Source organism: Schistocerca piceifrons, chromosome 1, assembly GCF_021461385.2.
Source record: "Schistocerca piceifrons isolate TAMUIC-IGC-003096 chromosome 1, iqSchPice1.1, whole genome shotgun sequence".
In the NCBI taxonomy this organism is placed as follows: Eukaryota; Metazoa; Arthropoda; class Insecta; order Orthoptera; family Acrididae; genus Schistocerca; species Schistocerca piceifrons.
In genome coordinates, this window is record NC_060138.1 from 216,181,968 (window position 1) to 216,203,799 (window position 21,832).

A 21,832-nucleotide genomic window follows, 5' to 3' on the forward strand; every position below is an offset into this window, starting at 1 on the left:
TTTTCTGCTATCCCCCCTCCTCTCTGCTGCCCCCTACTAACCTCCCGAGTGCACATAGCTGCCCCACCCTGTTTCCACCTCATCCCTGTGCACCGTCCAACAGCATGTCACTGTCTGCCACCCCTACCCTACTATCCCTCCCCCTCCCGGCCTCAGCCTCCTCCTTACCACCACCCAGTCGCCAGTCCCATCATGCACTGGTGCTGTTGCTCGCAGTGTCGCCTCAGTTGCCCGAGACTGCAGTTGTGTGTGTGTGAGTGAGTTGCATTTGTGCGAGTGTGTATGTGTGTGTTTGTCGTCTAATTTTGACAGTTTTTTCATTGTGCCTATCTGCAACTCAGCATCTCTGCTCTATCATGAGAAGCGATTTTCCTTTTCACAATATTGTTACAAATCTACTGATTTCATTCATAACAACCAATGACTACCTACTACTTTATATCAATAGTAACATAGTCCTTCAGTAACATTATTTTTAACCTATTTCTGTGTCTGAATATAAATCTTATCCTTGAAAATGTCACAAATGTCAAAATTGCAATAAAAAATAAAAGCGGCAAAAAAACTTTTTTAAAAAAGTATTCCAGTCACAAGTTTTCAGTTCAAGAGAGGCGGCTCAAAATGTAGTGAACTCTTCAATATTATTAGTTTAATTTATGTGCTACAAATTAAGCAGCAGCTGACACTGTGAGAGAATATTGTCACAATAACAGTGCATGCTTTGGAAATGATGTAGAAACAGTAACATGATACTGTCTTCGTAACTTTGCATGAGAAACATTCAGATATAGTATGTGCAACAGTTTCTAAAACCTGAACAAAGCAGGGAGAAAAAAAAAGGGGCTTTATGTTTATCATACTGCAGGCACACAAGCCAGCACAATCTGGAACTCACCTGGCTTGCCAGAACTAGAGGTTAAAATAACTCAACTGTGGAGACAATACTTAGTCACAAGCTGCTATGGTTAAAATAGTGGAGTGTCTTGGAGGGGAGTGAAGCTTAATCTCTGTTGTAGCATCCTGATGGAGGTTTTCATGACTTCCTTCAATCATTTCATGTAAATACAGTTGTGGTTAATTGAAGGAGGTCTTGGGCTGTTTCCTCCTTCAGTACTGTCCAAGATAAGGCTTCATTTCTGGTGACCTTTATATTAGCAGCATTGTACTGAAAGAAATAAATCGAACTCTGCTGTGTTTGTAGTTCCCTCCTACTGTGGCACCCACTTTTGTGTTCTGCGAAGCCTCTCTGCTCTACAAGTGTGTATTATTTGCTTTCTGTTTATGCTTTGGCTTTGTGTGCATCACTGATGTGTGTTCCATGCAACAGTATTAAAGTGTATCATTCAATTAAGGGTGTCATGTTCCATTCTTGCTAAAAAAAAAAATATAACCTTAGTTCTCCACAACAGATTTTTGCTTTCTTTGTGGATGATAAGTGTTTCCTTCTTCATGTTTTTCAACACTAACTCTAGCAGCACCAAATCCTTCTTCATAATGTATACTACCAATATAATTGTTTTTCCCTGCTATTAACGACATACTTTTTAAAGATTTACTGATTTAATTTTTTGATTATATACAAGGTGAGACACTAAAGTAATGAGACTGATGTGAAAAAAAAAAAAAAAAAAGTTGCTTACTGTTCTAGTCAAGTTTAGTGTTGTCTCCTTCAAAGTAGTTCCCTTCTGATTGCACACACTTTTTCCAGCACTTCTCCCACTAATGGTAACATTTCTGTAACTCATCTTCTGTAATATCCTCCAAGACCCTCATCACAGCTTTTTGGACATCTTGTGTTGTTTGAAAATGGTGTCCCTTGAACTTTGCAATAGAAAGTCGCACGGAGCGATATCTGGTGAATAAGGTGGCTGTGGTAATATTGAAATTTGTTTTGAGGTTAAAAACTGCTGTATTAACAGAGCAGTATGGGATGGCACATTATCATGATGCAGAATCCAATTATCAGCAATGTAGGCACAGACGCGAAGAACTCTTTTACAAAGTCTTTCTAAATTTTCTTTGTAGTAATATTGGTTAACTGTTTGTCCAGGAGGCACCCACTCTTTATGAACAATTCTCTGGCCAAGTTGACATCTGTCTGTGAGGTTGATGGTCATCCACTGTGGTCTTCATCTTCAACATTAGCTCTGCCTTCACTAAACATTTTATGCCAACGAAAAACTTGAGCTCTTGACATAACCTCCTCTCCAAAACCCTTCTGAAGCTTACCATAAGTTGTTGTCGCGTTTTCACCCAATTTAACGCAAAAAGAAATGAATGGCATACCATTGCGCAATATTATGCAGTTCCATTTCCATGTCGAGAGACACAAACACGTGTTAACTTATTACAGCACAACTCACGACTGAGCAGTTGCATCGATGTGCTTCTTGGACTAGAAGCACCTTATAGACCAAGGTCAAAGATATTGTGCCTACGCATGCCTGCAGGGTTGCCACATCTTGCAAAGAAAATCAGTCTCATTGCTTTATTGTCGCACCTCGTATAACTCAAAACAAATGTTTTCTTCATACTTTATGAAGTACATAATTATATTGCAATATTTACAAAGGGTGGGCATGAAGTCCCTCCTCCATTCCCCCATCCCATTGGTACCGTTAGGGTTAAGTTCCTACCAGAAACTCTTACACATCAGTTTTGATAATCCAGATAGACAAAGTCAATAAAATGTCATTCATACCACAACAATGCCTGATACAGCACAATAATGCACATCATTATGTTACAAGCAGTCTTCCCTCTTATGTGGCCAAAGATGACTGTGTTCCACATCCCAAAGACACAGATCCATTTTCTTTATATAGGAGCAACATGGCAAACATTTTCGTAAAAAATCATCTAGTGTTAAGAAACTTCATTTTTATTGGTGATACATTTTGGATAAAGATGAAATGAATAAATCCATAACTATTTTATGGAAAAGTGATCAATTTTTAACAATTTGTAATATAGGTCACACTTTTGAAAGTGCAAAGAGATTATTTTTCATTTAAAATATGACCTTGATGAAGCATACTAATTATGCTTGAATGCAAACTAATTCTGCTTGAACATGTAATGTTAACGACATTAAGGCAATGAAGAAGCAAAATGTTTGACTAGCGAACGTATAATTACAAAAGATACACTTTAAGAACTTAGCACTGACAGGGTCCAACTGAGAGCTTCACTTCTGAGCATTCTTGTTGTAATTATCAAATATATTCTGAGCTGCTCTTTGAGATATAAATCCAAGTCTTTGTATAGTGGATCTTTCTGCAGGGGTCACCTCTCGCACTGACACAATCTGCATCTTTGTTTTTCCAATAAACCACCCCACACACCTTTGAAAAAGTAAAAAAACAATATCAGTATTGCATACATATCACTGTAAGTGCAGTAAATGACCTATAGTTCATTACACAATGTGGACCATTGGTACCCATCTAACAATCTCCAAACTGAATGAAATTTTGTTCAGATGTTCCTTACAGAATAAAATAAAGCTGTGCAAAATTGAACTCAAAAAACAAAATCATTTGTGGTTTAATGAGAGCTTCAGTGAAGGGATGCAAAATGTTATGTGAGCTCTTGACAGTTTTGACAAAATTTAAGATGGTTTAAAGATGAAAGTCTTAGTGGTCAAAAGGATATATTTGGATCAGATTCGCAGATTTTTGTGCTCTTCACACTACTAAAGTTTCAAGGCTGTATCACTCACAATTTTCATTCTACATGTGGCAAAAGTTGAGAAAAAATCAGTTGCAACAACTTTATGTCATTTTGTAACTGCAATAATGTTTGGGCAAATAAAGTCAGAGGAATGCCCTTTATCAGAGAAGTTACATGCTGTCAGTTCTACTGAACTACAAAAGTTATTTGTGAGTATTCTAGAAATTGTTATAAACATCCATCAAATATTTTTGCATGAAATTTGTGCACATTTTGATATCATTACTAATCATAAGCACCTCACATTTTCACTATTTTTGTTTCATTAGAAAGAATGGGTATTGAAAGGTCAGTTTGTTTTGGAGACACTCTAGATTACATTAAAGAATGAGCTTGAAAATCCTAATGTCCAACATTTGCAAACCATCATTTCAACAAGTACATTTTCTATAACAAGCACAATAACCTTGTTTTCGTAGCTATATTATTTAATCAGACTATGAAGTATAGTTTTTTGATTAAAAAAAAAGTAATGATCCACTTACTGCATTTTCATTCTGGATAAATTCATTGTCCTACATGAAAACTAAAACACTGATTTTTATGTCATCAGAAATGACTTTTCCTTTCTTCTTGCCAGGCATTACTAATGGAACTACCAACTGTTTATACTTTCTCAGTTTTTTGACCATTCAACCACATTTTAGAGCAAGTGTCAACATTTGCAAATTTTACCATTTGTAAAAACTCATTGCGCTCTCTCTCTCTCTCTCTCTTTCTCATCATAACACAGCTTCAACACTGTTGATCATTTCACATTTTCTGTATTATATCTGGCTTAAGCTCATCAGAAATGACAACCTGACAATACATTTAAATTTGTACTTGACAAAACCAAAGCTTTATGTAGCCTTGTGAACCTTCACTTGAGAGTTTATAACATTTCAGAAGAGAATGACCAAGACTTGACAAACATGAGTTGACCCTCTCAATAGTTTCCATTTGTCCTTCACCTTCCACACATGAAGCCTTCAAGGAAAACAACAGAGCAGAAAGTTTCTTGTGAAACTCATTTTGGCAGCAAGTTTCATGTGGAACTCATTTTGGCATACAGAGCACAGTACTTGGCCTGGTAAGACTCTGCATCTTGTTAGCTTTCTTTATTCACCTGTTCTTGCTTCACCCAGAGCATGTAATCCCCCCCTCCCCTCCCTCCAAAGGTATTGCAGCTTTGTTTTTGAAAGAATTCATGATAGAAGGAAGGATTGGTGATAGAAGCACATCAACTGATCTGTTCAAATGTCATAACTAGAGTATAGTTACAGGGCAGTCTTATGGATCAGGTTATAATTCATTCAGTATCATTATCTGAATCGAGTCCTTTCTTTACAGTTACTAAAAAGAAAGGCCAGATGGCTATCCTGAACTGCCCAAACGATCCGTTGTGCAACACAGTAAGTCCAGGCCATCATATGGTTCTATCTGTGATGTAATAAATAATTTTAATTATAGGTGCTTGTGGTACAGCATGCAGCTGACCCCTCCCCCCCTCCCCCTACCCCACCCCGCCCCACGCACCCTATTTTTATTGAAGGCTTCACAACTATGTCCTTGAATGCAAAAATGACTGGTATCTTAGTCATAATTCAGAAAGTTCAGACCACCACTCACCTATAGATCATTACAAATGCACTTTTTCAAGTATTAGCCACATCTATGCATACTTGTTTCCAGATACAAGACACACTAGCTAAGATGTGCTTTGTATTAATTGTTAGTGGCAGCCACTAACCATTATCATTTTACTAGTTATGATCATATACAGACAGAAGTAAAAATATGGGCAAATATACATAATTACACCACCTAAAAATAACAAAAATCTATCAATCATAAAATATAACAACAACATGCAAATTTTTGATAGTATTACTTTCAAACTAATTTTTTACACCTTATCCAGAGCAGCACCAAAACAAACAAAGCCTTTCTCAGTATAAAACCATCTCCTCTAACTACTGACAAAAACAGACAGTAATAAACAGCAATATGATGTCAATTCACGCACAAAGTTGGTGCAAAGGTTTTTGATGTGATGTTTGCACGTTAATAAGTTATACAGTACTCACAAATAACTGTTGTAGCTCAGTACAGTTAATAATGGGCAATATCTTTGTGGAAATATTATAGTATAAGCAGTTCGTTCAAAGCTTATTGTAGCACAAATTGTTGAAAAATTCTCAAATTGTTTCTCTTAACTTTGACCTCTTGTAACGTGAAAATGGTGGATGACACAACCTTGGAATTTTTGTGAATAGCATCAAAAGTGTGCATCTGATCCAAATATCTATTTTGGATTACTATTAGTTTCAATTTTGATGCATGTTAAATTCAGCCAAAACTGTCAGAGAACTAACATTACCTTTTGCAGCCATCTACTGAATGCCTCTTAAAACCTTGATTATTTTGTACAATCTTGCATAACTTGAATGTGCTCTATAGGGAACATCTCTGTAAAATTTCATTAAAATTGCAGATGGTCAGGTGGGGATGATTTTCAAGACTGGGCCATGTGATGTGGAATGACCGCAAAGCAACATTTATGTATGGGCCGCTACAGTAATGACGAATTTTCTGTCGTATGATAGTGGCATTTGATTGTGGGAGCACAAACAAAGCTAATATGTTTTCCTCTTTAGAAATCTAAGCGAAAACATGTGGAACCAGCTCCCTCTACATCTACATCTACATGGATACTCTGCAAACCACATTTAAGCGCCTGGCAGAGGGTTCATCGAACCACCTTCACAATTCTCTATTACTCTAATCTTGCATAGCACGTGGAAAGAACGAACACCTGTAACTTTCCATACAAGTTCTGATTTCCCTTATTTTATCATGGTGATCGTTTCTCCATATGTAGGTCAATGTCAACAAAATATTTTTGCATTTGGAGGAGAGAGTTGGTGATTAGAATTTCATGAAAACATTCCGCCGTAGCGAAAAACTCCTGTTTTGTAATGATGCCCATCCCAAATCCTGTATCATTTCAGTGACACTCTCCCCCCGCTATTTTGTAATAATACAAAATGTGCTGCCCTTCTTTGAACTTTTATGATCCACTCCGTCTGGTAAGGATCCCACACCACGCAGTAGTATTCTAAAAGGGGACGGACAAGCGTAGTGTAGGCAGTCTCCTTAGTAGATCTGTTACATTTTCTATGTGTCCTGCCAATAAAATGCAGTCTTTGGTTAGCCTTATCCACAACATTTTCTATGTATTCCTTCCAATTTAAGTTGTTTGTAATATTTATTCCTAGGTATTTAGTTGAATTTACAGCCTTTTCATTTGACTGATTTATCATGTAACCAAAGTTTAACGAATTCCTTTTAGCACTCATGTGGATGATCTCACACTTTTCGTTATTTAAGGTCAACTGCCACTTTTCGCACCATTCCGATATTTCTTCCAAATCATTTTGCAGTTTGTTTTGATCTTCTGATGACTTTATTAGTTGATAAATGACAGCGTCATCTGCAAACAACCGAAGACGGCTGCTCAAATTGTCTCCTAAATCGTTTATATTAGATAAGGAATAGCAAAGGGTCTATAACGCTACCTTGGGGAACACCGGAAATCACTTCTATTTTACTCAATGACTTTCCGTCAATTACTATGAACTGTGACCTCTCTGACAGGAAGTCACCAATCCAGTCACATAACTGAGACGATATTCCATAAGCACGCAGTTTCACTACAAGCTTCTTGTGTGGTACAGTGTCAAAATCCTTCTGGAAATCAATCTGAAATCCCTTGTAAATAGCACTCAACACTTTCTGCCAGTAGTGAGCTAGTTGGGTTTCACAAGAATGATGTTTCCTAAATCCATGTTGACTGTGTGTCAACAGATCATTTCCTTCAAGGTAATTCATAATGATCGAACACAATATATGTTCCAAAATACTACTGCATATCAATGTTAATGATATGGGCCTGTAACTTAGTGGATTACTCCTGCTACCTTTCTTGAACATTGGTTTGACCTGTGCAACTATCCAGTACGGATCTTTTGTCGAGAGAACAGTTGTATATGATTGTTAAGCACGAAGCTATTGCATCAGCATATTCTGAAAGGAACCTAATTGGTATACAGTCTGGACCAGAAGACTTGCTTTTATTAAGGATTTAAGTTGCTTTGTTACTCCAAGGATATTTACTACTACGTTACTCATGTTGGCAGCTGTTCTACATTAGAATTCTGGTATATTTATTTCGTCTTCTTTTGTGAAGGCATTTTGGGAGGTTGTGTTTAGCAGCTCAGCTTTGGCAGCACTGTCCTCAATAGTATCTCGATTGCTATCGTGCAGAGAAGGCATTGATTGTTTCTTGCCGCTAAAGTACTTCACATACGACCAGAATCTCTTTGGATTTTCTGCCAGGTTTTGAGACAAAGTATTGTTGTGGAGACCATTATAAGCATCTTGCATTGAAGTCCGCACTAAATTTCGAGCTTCTGTAAAAGATCGCCAATCTTGAGGATTCTGAATCTGTTTAATTCTGGCGCATTTGTTTAATTGTTTCTGCAACAGTGTTCTGACCCGTTTTACGTACAAAGGAGGGTCAGCTCCATTGTTTGTTTACTTATTTGGTATAAATCTCTCCTCAATTGCTGCCAATACTATTTCCTTAATTCAAGCGACATCTGGTCTAGACTTATATTGTTAATTTGGAAGGAGTGGAGATTGTCTCTCAGGAAGGTGTCAAGTGAATTTTTATCTGCTTTTATGAATAGGTATATTGTTTGTTTATTTTTGGAGGGTTTGTGGGTTACAATATTCAATTTTACTATGTCAACCCTGTGTTCACTAATCCCTGTATCCATTTTGATGCTCATTATCACCTACGTCCCCGGGAGTAGAGAATATTCCATTAGAACTACTGACAGCCTTGGGAGAGCCAGTCCTGACAAAACTCTTACCATCTGGTAAGCAAATTGTATGAGACAGGCGAAGTACCCACAGAGTTCAAGAAGAATATAATAATTCCAATCCCAAAGAAAGCAGGTGTTGATAGATGTGAAAATTACCGAACTATCAGTTTAATAAGTCACGGCTGCAAAATACTAACTTGAATTCTTTACAGACGAATGGAAAAACTGGTAGAAGCAAGTGAAACATGGAGGATAAATAGTTTAGACAAGAAGAGAATAGAAGCTTTCGAAATGTTGTGCTACAGAAGAATGCTGAAGATTAGATGGGTGGATCACATAACTAATGAGGAGATATTGAATAGAATTGGGGAGAAGAGAAATTTGTGGCACAAGTTGACTAGATGAAGGGATCAGTTGGTAGGACATGCTCTGAGGCATCAAGGGATCGCCAATTTAGTATTGGAGGGCAGCGTGGAGGGTAAAAATCATAGAGGCAAACCAAGAGATGAATATACTAAGCATATTCAGAAGGGTGTGGGTTGCAGTAGGTACTGGGAGATGAAGAAGCTTGCACAAGATAGAGTAGCATGGAGAGCTGCATCACACCAGTCTCTGGACTGAAGACCACAACAACAACAGCATCAACTCAGGATAATTTGTTGCTAAGAGGTCAAGTGTGTTTTCACAACCGTTTACTATTCGTGTCGCTCAAGAACTAACTGCTCGAAATAATTATCAGAAAATGCATTTAGCGCAATTTCGGATGATGTTTTACGCGTACCTCTGGAATTAAACACGTATTTTCACCTCAATGCTTATTCCGCATTCCTTACTAAAAATCTTGGGATGCAAATATATTAATGCTCTTTTAACACATAACATTCTAAATCCTTTAGCGCAGTCTCTCTCTGTGTAGTTAAGCCTTCATACTCAACGTCTCCCTCTCACTGCCACAATCTATATATGTCTCTCACCCACAGTCTCTTTTTTCTCAAATAGATTTACACTATATTCCATTGCCACTGTCTCCTCTCTCACTTCCACCGTCTCCTTTTGCCTTTCTTCCTCACTTTCCCTGTCTCCACCAGAGCTCGGAAGCTCAAAAATTCTGGGGCCTCTAACTTATGTTTTCCACTATATCAAAGTGTTTAAAATTTTGGTCAAAATTGCACCCTCACCTACACCTATGTGTAAGTCCGCCAGCCTGGGAGGGTCTAGACCACCAATCTTAATGTACAGTCTCCATTCATCTGTATTTTTCATTTCCGCTGTCACCTCTGTCTTTTATTCCCACTGCTACTATCTCCACCCATCTCTCTTTCTGTTTTACTGCTGCTGTCTCTCTGTCACTCTCTTTCAGCAAATAAAAGTGTGAATATGTTCCCATACCAAAATTCTGTTGAGGATGGCAGACTGAAGATTGAGGAAGCTGGTACCATAGTTTATTTACATACTTCGACACATTTATATACTTTGACATGTGTAAGCAACAAAGAATCATGCATGATACGAGCTTAACACAAAATCGTTTGTTTTACATTTTTCCTGTATACTTCACTCAGTGATCACAGTTCATCGGAAAACACCTGGCTTCTGATTTGTAAGTTACAAGACTAAAAATAGTATTACAAAACGTTTACTGAATTTGCAGTCTCTCCAGTTTTACGTAATTCCTAGCAGTAATTTTATGTTCTTTTAAGGCATGTTAAGACCCTTTTCAGTGCTTTTTCTTTTTTATTATTATTATTATTATTACTGCATCTTCATATAAGTATGAAGTGCCAATTATACAGAGATAGAGCATCATAAAGTCTTAATGGTAGAAAAAAATGCTGACTGAAAGCATAGTTTTTTTTGTTGACATGTACATGTACCGTGGTGGACAGTGTAAATTGCGAGTGTGTTAGGTCTAAAAATATAAAAGTAAATTGATCAAAAAATGTATGACATGCGTAAAAATCAGTGATTACTGCAATCGTAAATGTGTTGTGCATAATATTATCACTCAAGTATCCAGAAAGTCATTCTAGAAATAGTGAATACCGGTATGTCTATGAAGTCAAATCAAATGGCTTACGAGTGTGATGTGCACAATGTTCTACCTCACGAAAATACAGCCATTGAAAGTGAAAATATCTTCTTCTTCTTCTTCTTCAGTAGCGCTACAGCCCTTGGTTTCTTCAACAATCTTCCTCCACACTTCTCGGTTCTCTGCTGCTCTTTTCCACCCCCGGACTCCCATATTGGTGATATCCATTATTACCTCGTCAATCCATCTTCTTCTAGGTCTCCCTTTTCACCTAACTGAATGGATCATACTTTTCACCATTTTCTTTGGAATTCTATCCTCCGCCATTCTCTCCAAGTGTCCTAGCCATCGTATTCGGTGTGATTTGACAAATTTTACTATGTCCCTGCCTTGTATTAACTCTTGTAATTCGGCATTGTAGCGTATTCTCCAGCCATCTTCCTCCCTTATTGGCTCATAGATTTTGCGTAGTATTTTCCTCTCAATGCTTCTTAGTGCATTTCTATCGTGTTCTGTCAACGTCCATACCTCTGAGCTGTATGTGATAACTGGGCGGACTAGGGAATTATATATTAGCAGTTTAGTTTTTCTTGTGACAAGGCTATTTTTGAAAAGAGTGCATCATAAGTATGCAATGAGCGATTCATACTTTAAAGAGTGATCTAACGAAACTTCAAAATGAAAAGACTGAACTGTTAGATTATCTGAAATCGAGTGCACCACTCAAAACAAAATCTACAAAAACTGTAACCAGTGAGAAAGAAAAGCAGAGTGAAGGGACCAGAAGCAAAAATACTGCAGCGAGGGACTCAAGTGCTTGTGTTATGAATCACCCTGATAAAAATAACAGCATTAATACAAATGAAAACTGTAAAAAAAGTGATCGACCAGTGCCCCAAAAAATGATCCACAGTGAAAACAAGAGTCAGAAGGTATTAATACTTTCTGACGGTCATAGTCGTCACTGTGAAAAATTATGATCAGTTTTCAAAATCAAAAACACTACATCTCTTCTGTTATAAAACCTAACGCTCAGTTAAAGGATGTGGTTTGTAACATAGACAGGAAGATGAAAGAATATACGAAAAATGACAGTGTCATCACTCTAGGTGGAACAAACGACATCCTAAAGAAATTTGTGGATTTCAAAAGTGCCTTAACAGATTCTCTTCAAAAGACAATCCACACAAAAGTAATCTTGTGCACAATTCCGTACAGGTACGATGTGCCAAAACTGAACAACAGAATCTAGGCTGCAAACAAATTCTCAATGAGCACTGCAAAAATTATGAGCATGTAATGGTAATGGACCTCTCCCCATCAACCATGGACCTTGCCGTTGGTGGGGAGGCTTGCGTGCCTCAGCGATACAGATAGCCATACCGTAGGTGCAACCACAACGGAGGGGTATCTGTTGAGAGGCCAGACAAACGTGTGGTTCCTGAAGAGGGGCAGCAGCCTTTTCAGTAGTTGCAAGGGCAACAGTCTGGATGATTGACTGATCTGGCCTTGTAACAATAACCAAAACGGCCTTGCTGTGCTGGTACTGTGAACGGCTGAAAGCAAGGGGAAACTACAGCCGTAATTTTTCCCGAGGGCATGCAGCTTTACTGTATGATTAAATGATGATGGCGTCCTCTTGGATAAAATATTCTGGAGGTAAAATAGTCCCCCATTCGGATCTCCGGGCGGGGGCTACTCAAGAGGATGTCGTTATCAGGAGAAAGAAAACTGGCGTTCTACGGATCGGAGCGTGGAATGTCAGATCACTTAATAGGGCAGGTAGGTTAGAAAATTTAAAAAGGGAAATGGATAGGTTAACGTTAGATATAGTGGGAATTAGTGAAGTTCGGTGGCAGGAGGAACAAGACTTCTGGTCAGGTGACTACAGGGTTATAAACACAAAATCAAATAGGGGTAATGCAGGAGTAGGTTTAATAATGAATAGGAAAATAGGAATGCGGGTAAGCTACTACAAACAGCATAGTGAACGCATTACTGTGGCCAAGATAGATACAAAGCCCACACCTACTACAGTAGTACAAGTTTATATGCCAACTAGCTCTGCAGATGACGAAGAAATTGAAGAAATGTATGATGAAATAAAAGAAATTATTCAGATAGTGAAGGGTGACGAAAATTTAATAGTCATGGGTGACTGGAATTCGGTAGTAGGAAAATGGAGAGAAGGAAACGTAGTAGGTGAATATGGATTGGGGCTAAGAAATGAAAGAGGAAGCCGCCTGGTAGAATTTTGCATAGAGCACAACTTAATCATAGCTAACACTTGGTTTAAGAATCATGAAAGAAGGTTGTATACATAGAAGAACCCTGGAGATACTAAAAGGTATCAGATAGATTATATAATGGTAAGACAGAGATTTAGGAACCAGGTTTTAAATTGTAAGACATTTCCAGGGGCAGATGTGGACTCTGACCACAATCTATTGGTTATGACCTGTAGATTAAAACTGAAGAAACTGCAAAAAGATGGGAAGTTAAGGAGATGGGACCTGGATAAACTGAAAGAAGCAGAGGTTGTACATAGTTTCAGGGAGAGCATAATGGAACAATTGACAGGAATGGGGGAAAGAAATACAGTAGAAGAAGAATGGGTAGCTTTGCGGGATGAAGTAGTGAAGGGAGCAGAGGATAAAGTAGGTAAAAAGACGAGGGCTAGTAGAAATCCTTGGGTAACAGAAGAAATATTGAATTTAATTGATGAAAGGAGAAAATATAAAAATGCAGTAAATGAAGCAGGCAAAAAGGAATACAAACGTCTCAAAAATGAGATTGACAGAAAGTGCAAAATGGCTAAGCAGGGATGGCTAGAGGACAAATGTAAAGATGTAGAGGCTTATCTCACTAGGGGTAAGATAGATACTGCCTACAGGAAAATTAAAGAGACCTTTGGAGATAAGAGAACCACTTGTATGAACATCAAGAGCTCAGATGGAAACCCAGTTCTAAGCAAAGAAGGGAAAGCAGAAAGGTGGAAGGAGTATATAGAGGGTCTATACAACAAGGTTGTACTTGAGGACAATATTATAGAAATGGAAGAGAATGTAGGTGAAGATGAATTGGGAGATATGATACAGCGTGAAGAGTTTGACAGAGCACTGAAAGACCTGAGTCGAAACAAGGCCCCCGGAGTAGACAACATTCCATTGGAACTACTGACGGCCCTGGGAGAGCCAGTCCTGACAAAACTATACCATCTGGTGAGCAAGATGTATGAAACAGGCGAAATACCCTCAGACTTCAAGAAGAATATAATAATTCCAATCCCAAAGAAAGCAGGTGTTGACAGATGTGAAAATTACCGAACAATCAGTTTAATAAGCCACAGCTGCAAAATACTAACACGAATTCTTTACAGACGAATGGAAAAACTGGTAGAAGCCGACCTCGGGGAAGATCTGTTTGGATTCTGTAGAAATACTGGAACACCTGAGGCAATACTGACCTTACGACTTATCTTAGAAGAAAGATTAAGGAAAGGCAAACCTACATTTCTAGCATTTGTAGACTTAGAGAAAGCTTTTGACAATGTTGACTGGAATACTCTCTTTCAAATTATAAAGGTGGCAGGGGTAAAATACAGGGAGCGAAACGCTATTTACAATTTGTACAGAAACCAGATGGCAGTTATAAGAGTCGAGGGACATGAAAGGGAAGCAGTTGTTGGGAAGGGAGTAAGACAGGGTTGTAGCCTCTCCCCGATGTTATTCAATATGTATATTGAGCAAGCAGTAAAGGAAACAAAAGAAAAATTCGGAGTAGGTATTAAAATCCATGGAGAAGAAATAAAAACTTTGAGGTTCACCGATGACATTGTAATTCTGTCAGAGACAGCAAAGGACTTGGAAGAGCAGTTGAACGGAATGGACAGTGTCTTGAAAGGAGGATATAAGATGAACATCAACAAAAGCAAAATGAGGATAATGGAATGCAGTCGAATTAAGTCAGGTGATGCTGAGGGAATTAGATTAGGAAATGAGACACTTAAAGTAGTAAAGGAGTTTTGCTATTTGGGGAGGAAAATAACTGATGATGGTCGAAGTAGAGAGGATATAAAATGTAGACTGGCAATGGCAAGGAAAGCGTTTCTGAAGAAGAGAAATTTGTTAAAATCGAGTAAAGATTTAAGTGTCAGGAAGTCATTTCTGAAAGTATTTGTATGGATTGTAGCCATGTATGGAAGTGAAACATGGACGATAAATAGTTTGGACAAGAAGAGAATAGAAGCTTTCGAAATGTGGTGCTACAGAAGAATGCTGAAGATTAGATGGGTAGATCACATAACTAATGAGGAAGTATTGAATAGGATTGGGGAGAAGAGAAGTTTGTGGCACAGCTTGACCAGAAGAAGGGATCGGTTGGTAGGACACATTCTGAGGCATCAAGGGATCACAAATTTAGTATTGGAGGGCAGCGTGGAGGGTAAAAATCGTAGAGGGAGACCAAGAGATGAATACACTAAGCAGATTCAGAAGGATGTAGGTTGCAGTAGGTACTGGGAGATGAAGAAGCTTGCACAGGATAGAGTAGCATGGAGAGCTGCATCAAACCAGTCTCAGGACTGAAGACCACAACAACAACAACAACAACAATGGTAATGGACTTCAATACATTCCTCAGCAGAAGCGAATATACAAAGCATGGACTTCACTTGCAAATGGAAGGCAAAGAGAAATTATGTAGACATTTACAGCTAGCAGTAGGTGCCAACTGCAAATATCAGCTCTAACAACAATACAAGGGTAAGTCAATTATTATCCACAATTTAGTTATATTTTTTTTATTTTGGTAGTACTGTTGTTTTACGTTGATGACACATGCTTTGATTATTTACTGTTGTATCTTTGCAATTTTCAAGTTGCTAGGTTAGTTTTGTTATCACTGCCGTGCTGTTAAACATGGCTGTTCCGCTGTCTATTTGCACCAAACAAGAGCAATGCTCAGTGATCCGTTTTTTGTGGTCGGAAGGTGTATCGGGGGCCGAAATGCATTGAAGACTTTCGGTACAGTACGGGAACAGTGTTTTGCCACAACAGAGTGTCTAGAAATGGATTGAAAACTTCTGAAATGGTCGCACAAGTGTTATGCGCGATGAAGGAGCCGGACAACCATTTACCGCCACAAATGAAAAAACCATTGAGCGTTCAAGTGAAATGATTTTCTCAAACAGATGATGAACTATTGGCGAAATGGCACATTGTCTGCAAATTAGTCATGGTTCTGCCTACGAAATCATCCACAACAGACTTGGGTTTCATAAAGTCTGTGCAAGATGGGTCCCAAAATAACTCACAAAGTGGTACATAAACAAACACGCTTGGACATCTGCAAAAAACATTTGTATCGCTATGGTAATGAAGGGGACAACTTCTTAGACAGGATCATTACTGGTGATGAAACATGGAACCATCATTATGAGCCGGAGAGTAAATGCCAGAGTTGGAATGGCAACATCCACATTCGCCGTGCAATAAAAAGTTCAAGACCCAACTGTCCACAGGAACACTGATGCTTAGGGTTTTTTGAGGTGCACAAGGCCCAATACTGGAACATTAATGGGTAAAGGGGCACAACAATAAACAGTGTACATTGCATGTGAGATGCTTACTGCCAGGCCAAAGCCTGCAATTTGAAGCAAACACTGAGGATTGCTGTCAAAAGGTGTTGTATTGTTGCACGACAATGCCCGTCTGCATACTGCTGCCCACACTGTTGAAATGCTCCAGAAACTTAAATTTGAAGTACTGGATCATCCTCCATATAGTCCTGATCTTGCCCCTTCTGACTATCACTTGTTTGGTGCATTCAAACAGGCATCAAGGGGCCATCGATTTGCCTCGGACGAAGCATTGAAAGAAGCAGTGCATTCCTGACTCGCAGCTCAACCGAGAACCTTCTTTTATGAAGGCATCAGGATCTTGTACAGCGATGGACCAAGTGTGCTGAAATGCAAGGAGACTATGTCAAAAAATGATATTCTTGTAAGTTTCCTGTTTGATTACAATAAAATGTTATAACTACTTTGCAGGTAATAATTGACTTACCCTTGTACAATATGAAGACCTTTCACCAAATATGAGAGTGAAAACACAAGAAAAATCAACAGCAAAAACGGATTTATCCAACTCAGTGATGAAAAATAAATGAGGTGTTTCAAGAAAAAACTGTACTACACCTTCATCACTCAAAGGAGACACAGCAAAACAAAACTACCATAGACTAAACCATGCTATAATACCAGCAGAAGAATCTAACCCGAAAATAGCAACTCAACCAAGTTCCACACCCCAAGATATTCAAGATACGACAAAAGGAACTCTGCACTGGAAACCAGTCACAGTACCTACAGGAGACCCACTAAGGATGACAGCAGATCAAGTCTCAAAAAGTACCACCAAGGACATCTAATTTTACGTGTATCAGTGAACACCAACAATCAACTATTACCACCCCAGCAACAGGAAGAAGTTCAGCAATTTCAGTAAGAAGAAATGTAAGGCGACCATGTCATCTGCAAGACTTTTTATTCCCAAAAGGCCTCAAAACCAACTTAAGATAAATACAGCACCTATCAACAACACCTCCAGTAGTAGTCCATGCAGCAAAACAGAAACCACATCAACATCAACCACACAAGAAGAATGACCAAAGAGACGGAGAACTGCCCCTTTTCACCATCAGGACATTTTCTTATGACCAATGGAGAAAACCAACTCACACTTCAAGATGAGAAGGAAGATTTCCCACATAATTTAAATTCAGGAATAAAGGTAAATGGTCAACCAAGTACAATCAGAACAAACCTAAAATCTCACCAGGTCACTCTTCTTCATCAGAACATACAGTAACTTAGGAATAAATTAAGAGAGCTGGAAATCTTGCTATCAATTGAACTAAGATATGTTAATATACTTTGCTTAACTGAACACTGGCTGAAAGAAAATGAGTTAAACACAGTTAAAATAACAGATTATGTGTTACCAGCACAAACTTGGGCAGAACTTTCAGTAATGCTGCAGTACAAACATTCCAGAATTATCTCCAACAAGAATCGTGGGAGCTAGTGTAAGTAAAGAAAACATTTCTGATAAGTTTCGGACCTTCAGGAATAAATTTAAATATTATTTTGATTTTGCTTTTCCACTGACAGCCAAAACAACTCAAACCACTAAATGCAACAAGTGGATTACTAGTGATATAAGGATACCCTGTGCTACAAAACGGTACCTACACAATATTGCAAGAAGTTACAACACAACTCCAGAGTTTGATAGTTACTTCAAAAAATATAAATCTATCTTAAATAAAATAATAAAAGAGGCAAAGAAACGAGACAATGACAAATACATATAAAATGCTTCAAATAGAACCAAAGCAATCTGGCAAGCTGTAAAGAAAGAAACCCAATCTGACAAAAGTAGAGTTAATAATACTGAATTAAAGGGTGGCTTGAAAAACATTAATAACCCAGAGGAAGTAGCTAATATGTTTAATAACTATTTTATAAATGTAACGGAGAAACTACTACAACAGACCTCCAATAGAAAACAGCATCCAGAAACAGGGAAAAAAAGGCGCAAGTAAATCAATGTTTCTGTACCCAACAAAAGTAGAAGAAGTACAGGTTACAATAAAAAGTCTCAAAATGAGACACTCTGCAGGCGTAGATGATATACCTTATTTCATTATAAAGGACATGTGGGGACTTGATTACTGAGCCCTTAACTCACGTATGTAATCTATCTCTTGCTACAGGAACTTTTCCTTTGTTTGAAAATAGCAAAAGTAAAGTCATTGTATAAGAAAGGAAACAAAGATGATATTTCCAACTACAGACCATTCACACTTCTGTCTGTTTTCTCAAAAATATTAGAAAGGCTCTTCTATAAAAGACCAACAGACTTCTGAGAGGATAATGGCATTCTGTCAGAACCCCAACATGGATTTGGAGCAAGCCATTCAACCAAATTAGCAGTTCACTCCTTTCTATTAGAACTCCTGATAGCTTTAGACAACAAAAAACTTACCATGGGCATATTTTTAGATTTGTCAATGGCATTTGACACCATAAATCATGACAAATTGCTACACAGGCTAGAAAATCTTGGCATTAGGGTAACAGCTGACAACTGGATCAGCTCTTATCTTAAGAACACGGAACAATATGTGGAAACAGATCATTAAAGGGATAATGTCATTAGGAAATATAATTCCAAGCTACTGACTGTTAAATATGGTGTGCCACAAGGATCAGTAATGGGTCCAGTTCTGTTCTTACTCTATGTAAATGATCTAAACATAAGCCATGACAGCAGTAAAATATTTCAATTTGCTGATGATACGAGCAATATAATTACAGGAAACTCAGAAGAGACTCTTGTAAAAAACACAAGGGAAGCCATTGACAGGCTAACACGTTACTTTGATTACAATAACTTAATAATATACAATGGAAAAACTGTAGCTATGGATATACACACAGCACAAACAAAATATTTGATATCACTCAATCTAGAGCTATATGAACAGACAATTACCAAAACAGCCTGTACCAAATTTCTTGGACTTCATCTACAAGACAACTTGAAATGGAAAGCACATAATGAGCAAATGAACAAAAAATTGATGAATTTCTTAGTAAAACCAACTGATTTGTATATAAGTACAACATAACTTCTGCACAATTTCAGTGCAGTAATGTGTTCACTGAAAATTTGTGTGTGTGTGTGTGTGTGTGTGTGTGTGTGTGTGTGTGTGTAAGTATAATCTAACTTCTGCACCATTTCAGTGCAGTAATGTGTTCATTGTAAATAAGTATTACAGTAGTTGTATTACATGTTTATTACCTTATAAATAAATAAAAAACGTTTTTTATTTTAAATTCAGTGCATTAGTATTTGTAAAATGACTCTTAGTGTTCATTAAAAATGACGATCATTCCACTTGGGACCTGTGGAATGGTACATTAGCTTATTTGTTTTAGTTGTAAATATTTGTCATGTATTGTTGTTTTTCTGACATGTTCCACATCCAGGAGGACCTCCTCACTACGGATCAATTGGAATGAAAGTAAATCTAATCTAATCTAATCTAATCTTGTTTTGTGTTGTGTACATTAAAAAATTGTACCAGCTAAAACACTCTTCAATATGTATATTATGCACTCGTACAATCTCAACCCCGGTATGGAATTATTTTCTGGGGAAATTCTGGAGATGCCATCAAAGCATTCAAAATTCGAAAAAAAATTATAAGAATAATGGAAGAAGTAGATATTCGCAAATCATGAAAAGACCACTCATCACTCAAAAACACACAACACAGCTGTGATACCAAACAAAAATTGGATGTACATGTTCAAAGTGCCAACACAAAGTTATTTCAAAACAGTCTTATCCATCCTAGTATCAAACTATACAATGCCTCACCAGATACCGTTAAACACATACAAAACAATGGTCACTTCAAATCTAAATTGAAGTTGTACTAGGTTGATCACTCCTTTTACACAATAAATGAATATCTACAAAAATAAATTTTTCTATGTTAACCCAATGCAGTCTCATAGAGAGGAACATTTGTATATAATCTCTCTGTATATAGCGCCAACATTTGTTTAAGGATTCATCATTAATTGATACATCAATGTGTGTTATTATGTACAAAGGTATATTATATGTAAAATTGTTAATATTAACATAAAAATCCAAATACGTCTTGCACATTGTGCAGCTGTAGATGAAAATGGATCAATAAATAAAAGAAAACCTCATAACCCTCACAATTATCCTAGAATCTTTGCCATGTGTTCACTACATCACTTAAAACTACCTTGTTGCCTAAGTCTGGATATTATTTGCATAAGTACAGTAATTTTGAATCTCTGGATCTCAATAATGGGTAATGTTATCAAAAAAAGTTTGAAGGTTCTCCAAGAATATTGCCTTAAGAACATATGGTAAAAATTTCAATGATTACCCATGAATAGAAGTGGCCATACCCACAACCAGCACTTTTGGTAACCAAAAATCATAGTTTTTCAGGGTGAACAAATTATACTTTTATAAGCCACCTAAGGTCCACAGTAGACCACGCCAGATGCAACACAAAAAAGCATAATTTGCCTGGGCTGGAGGAAGTGTGTAACATTTAAATTTTGACACTTTACTGTAGGGAACCTACAGTATGCCCAGTCTTCTGGTAGGTACACAAACTGTCACTAGGGCAAGGGCTTGGCATTCTCATCTCTGTGTTCAACAGAACCTGACTTATGACCTCTGAAAAATCACATTGTTGCACATACCTTTTTTGGATCATATTGGTACAGTATACTCTCATGCTTGGAGTGATTAAGCAATCTTGTTGGTTATTGAGTTTCACCTTATCTAACTAAAAGAATATGAAACATTACATCAATAAACCTAGGGAAAGTACACTATGAAACAGTATCTTCAGAATGTGAAACAATCACTACAGGGTTCCCCACTTGTATCACTGTTGTCTCCAATCTTTTTCTTGTTAAACTTTGTGTGTGCCCCAGGGGAGTGTGTTGGGACATTTGCTGTTCATGCGGTATATTAAAGACTTTACAGACAATATTAATAGTAACCTTAGACTTTTTGCAAATGAGGCAGGTATCTATAAAGAAGTACTGCCTGAAAGAAGCTATCCAGGTATTCAATCAGATCTTGATAATATTTCAGAGTGATGCAAAGGTTGGTAACTTGTTTTAAATGTCCAGAAATGTAAAATTGTGCTTACCACAAAATGAAAAAATGCAGTATCCTATGGCCATAATACCAAAGAGTCACAGCTGGAATCAGTCAAGTCATACAAATACCTGGGTGTAACAATTTGTAGGGACATGAAATGGAACAATCACATAGTTTCAGTCATAGGTAAAGCAAGTGCAGCCTGTAATTAAGTGACAGAATACTAGGTCAAATGCAATCATTCTATCCTGGAACATTGCTCAAGTGTGTGGAAGCCATACCAAATAGGACTAAAAGGGGATACGGAACAGATACAAAGACGGCAGCACGAATGGTCACAGGATTGTTCAACCCATGATAGTGTGTCACAAAAATGTGAAAGAACTGGCTAGCAGGTGCATGAAGATAGAAGCAAACTGTCCCCTGAAAACGCACTTAGAAAATTTCTAGAACCAACTTTAAGTGAC

At 37.7% G+C, this 21,832-nt stretch overlaps 1 protein-coding gene across 3 annotated transcripts in view; it reads right to left on the reverse strand.

Annotated features, from left to right (window-relative positions):
- Positions 1-2,916: 2,916 nt before the first annotated feature.
- The window catches only part of LOC124804498 (spermatogenesis-associated protein 22), a 119,790-nt gene continuing 100,874 nt past the window's right edge, over positions 2,917-21,832 (reverse strand). For all 3 annotated transcript variants that reach the window (XM_047264757.1, XM_047264758.1, XM_047264760.1), the window contains one exon: positions 2,917-3,344. In XM_047264757.1, the coding sequence (XP_047120713.1) occupies positions 3,188-3,344 (157 nt within the window). In that variant the 3' untranslated portion in view covers positions 2,917-3,187. The remainder of the gene's footprint in view (positions 3,345-21,832) is intronic.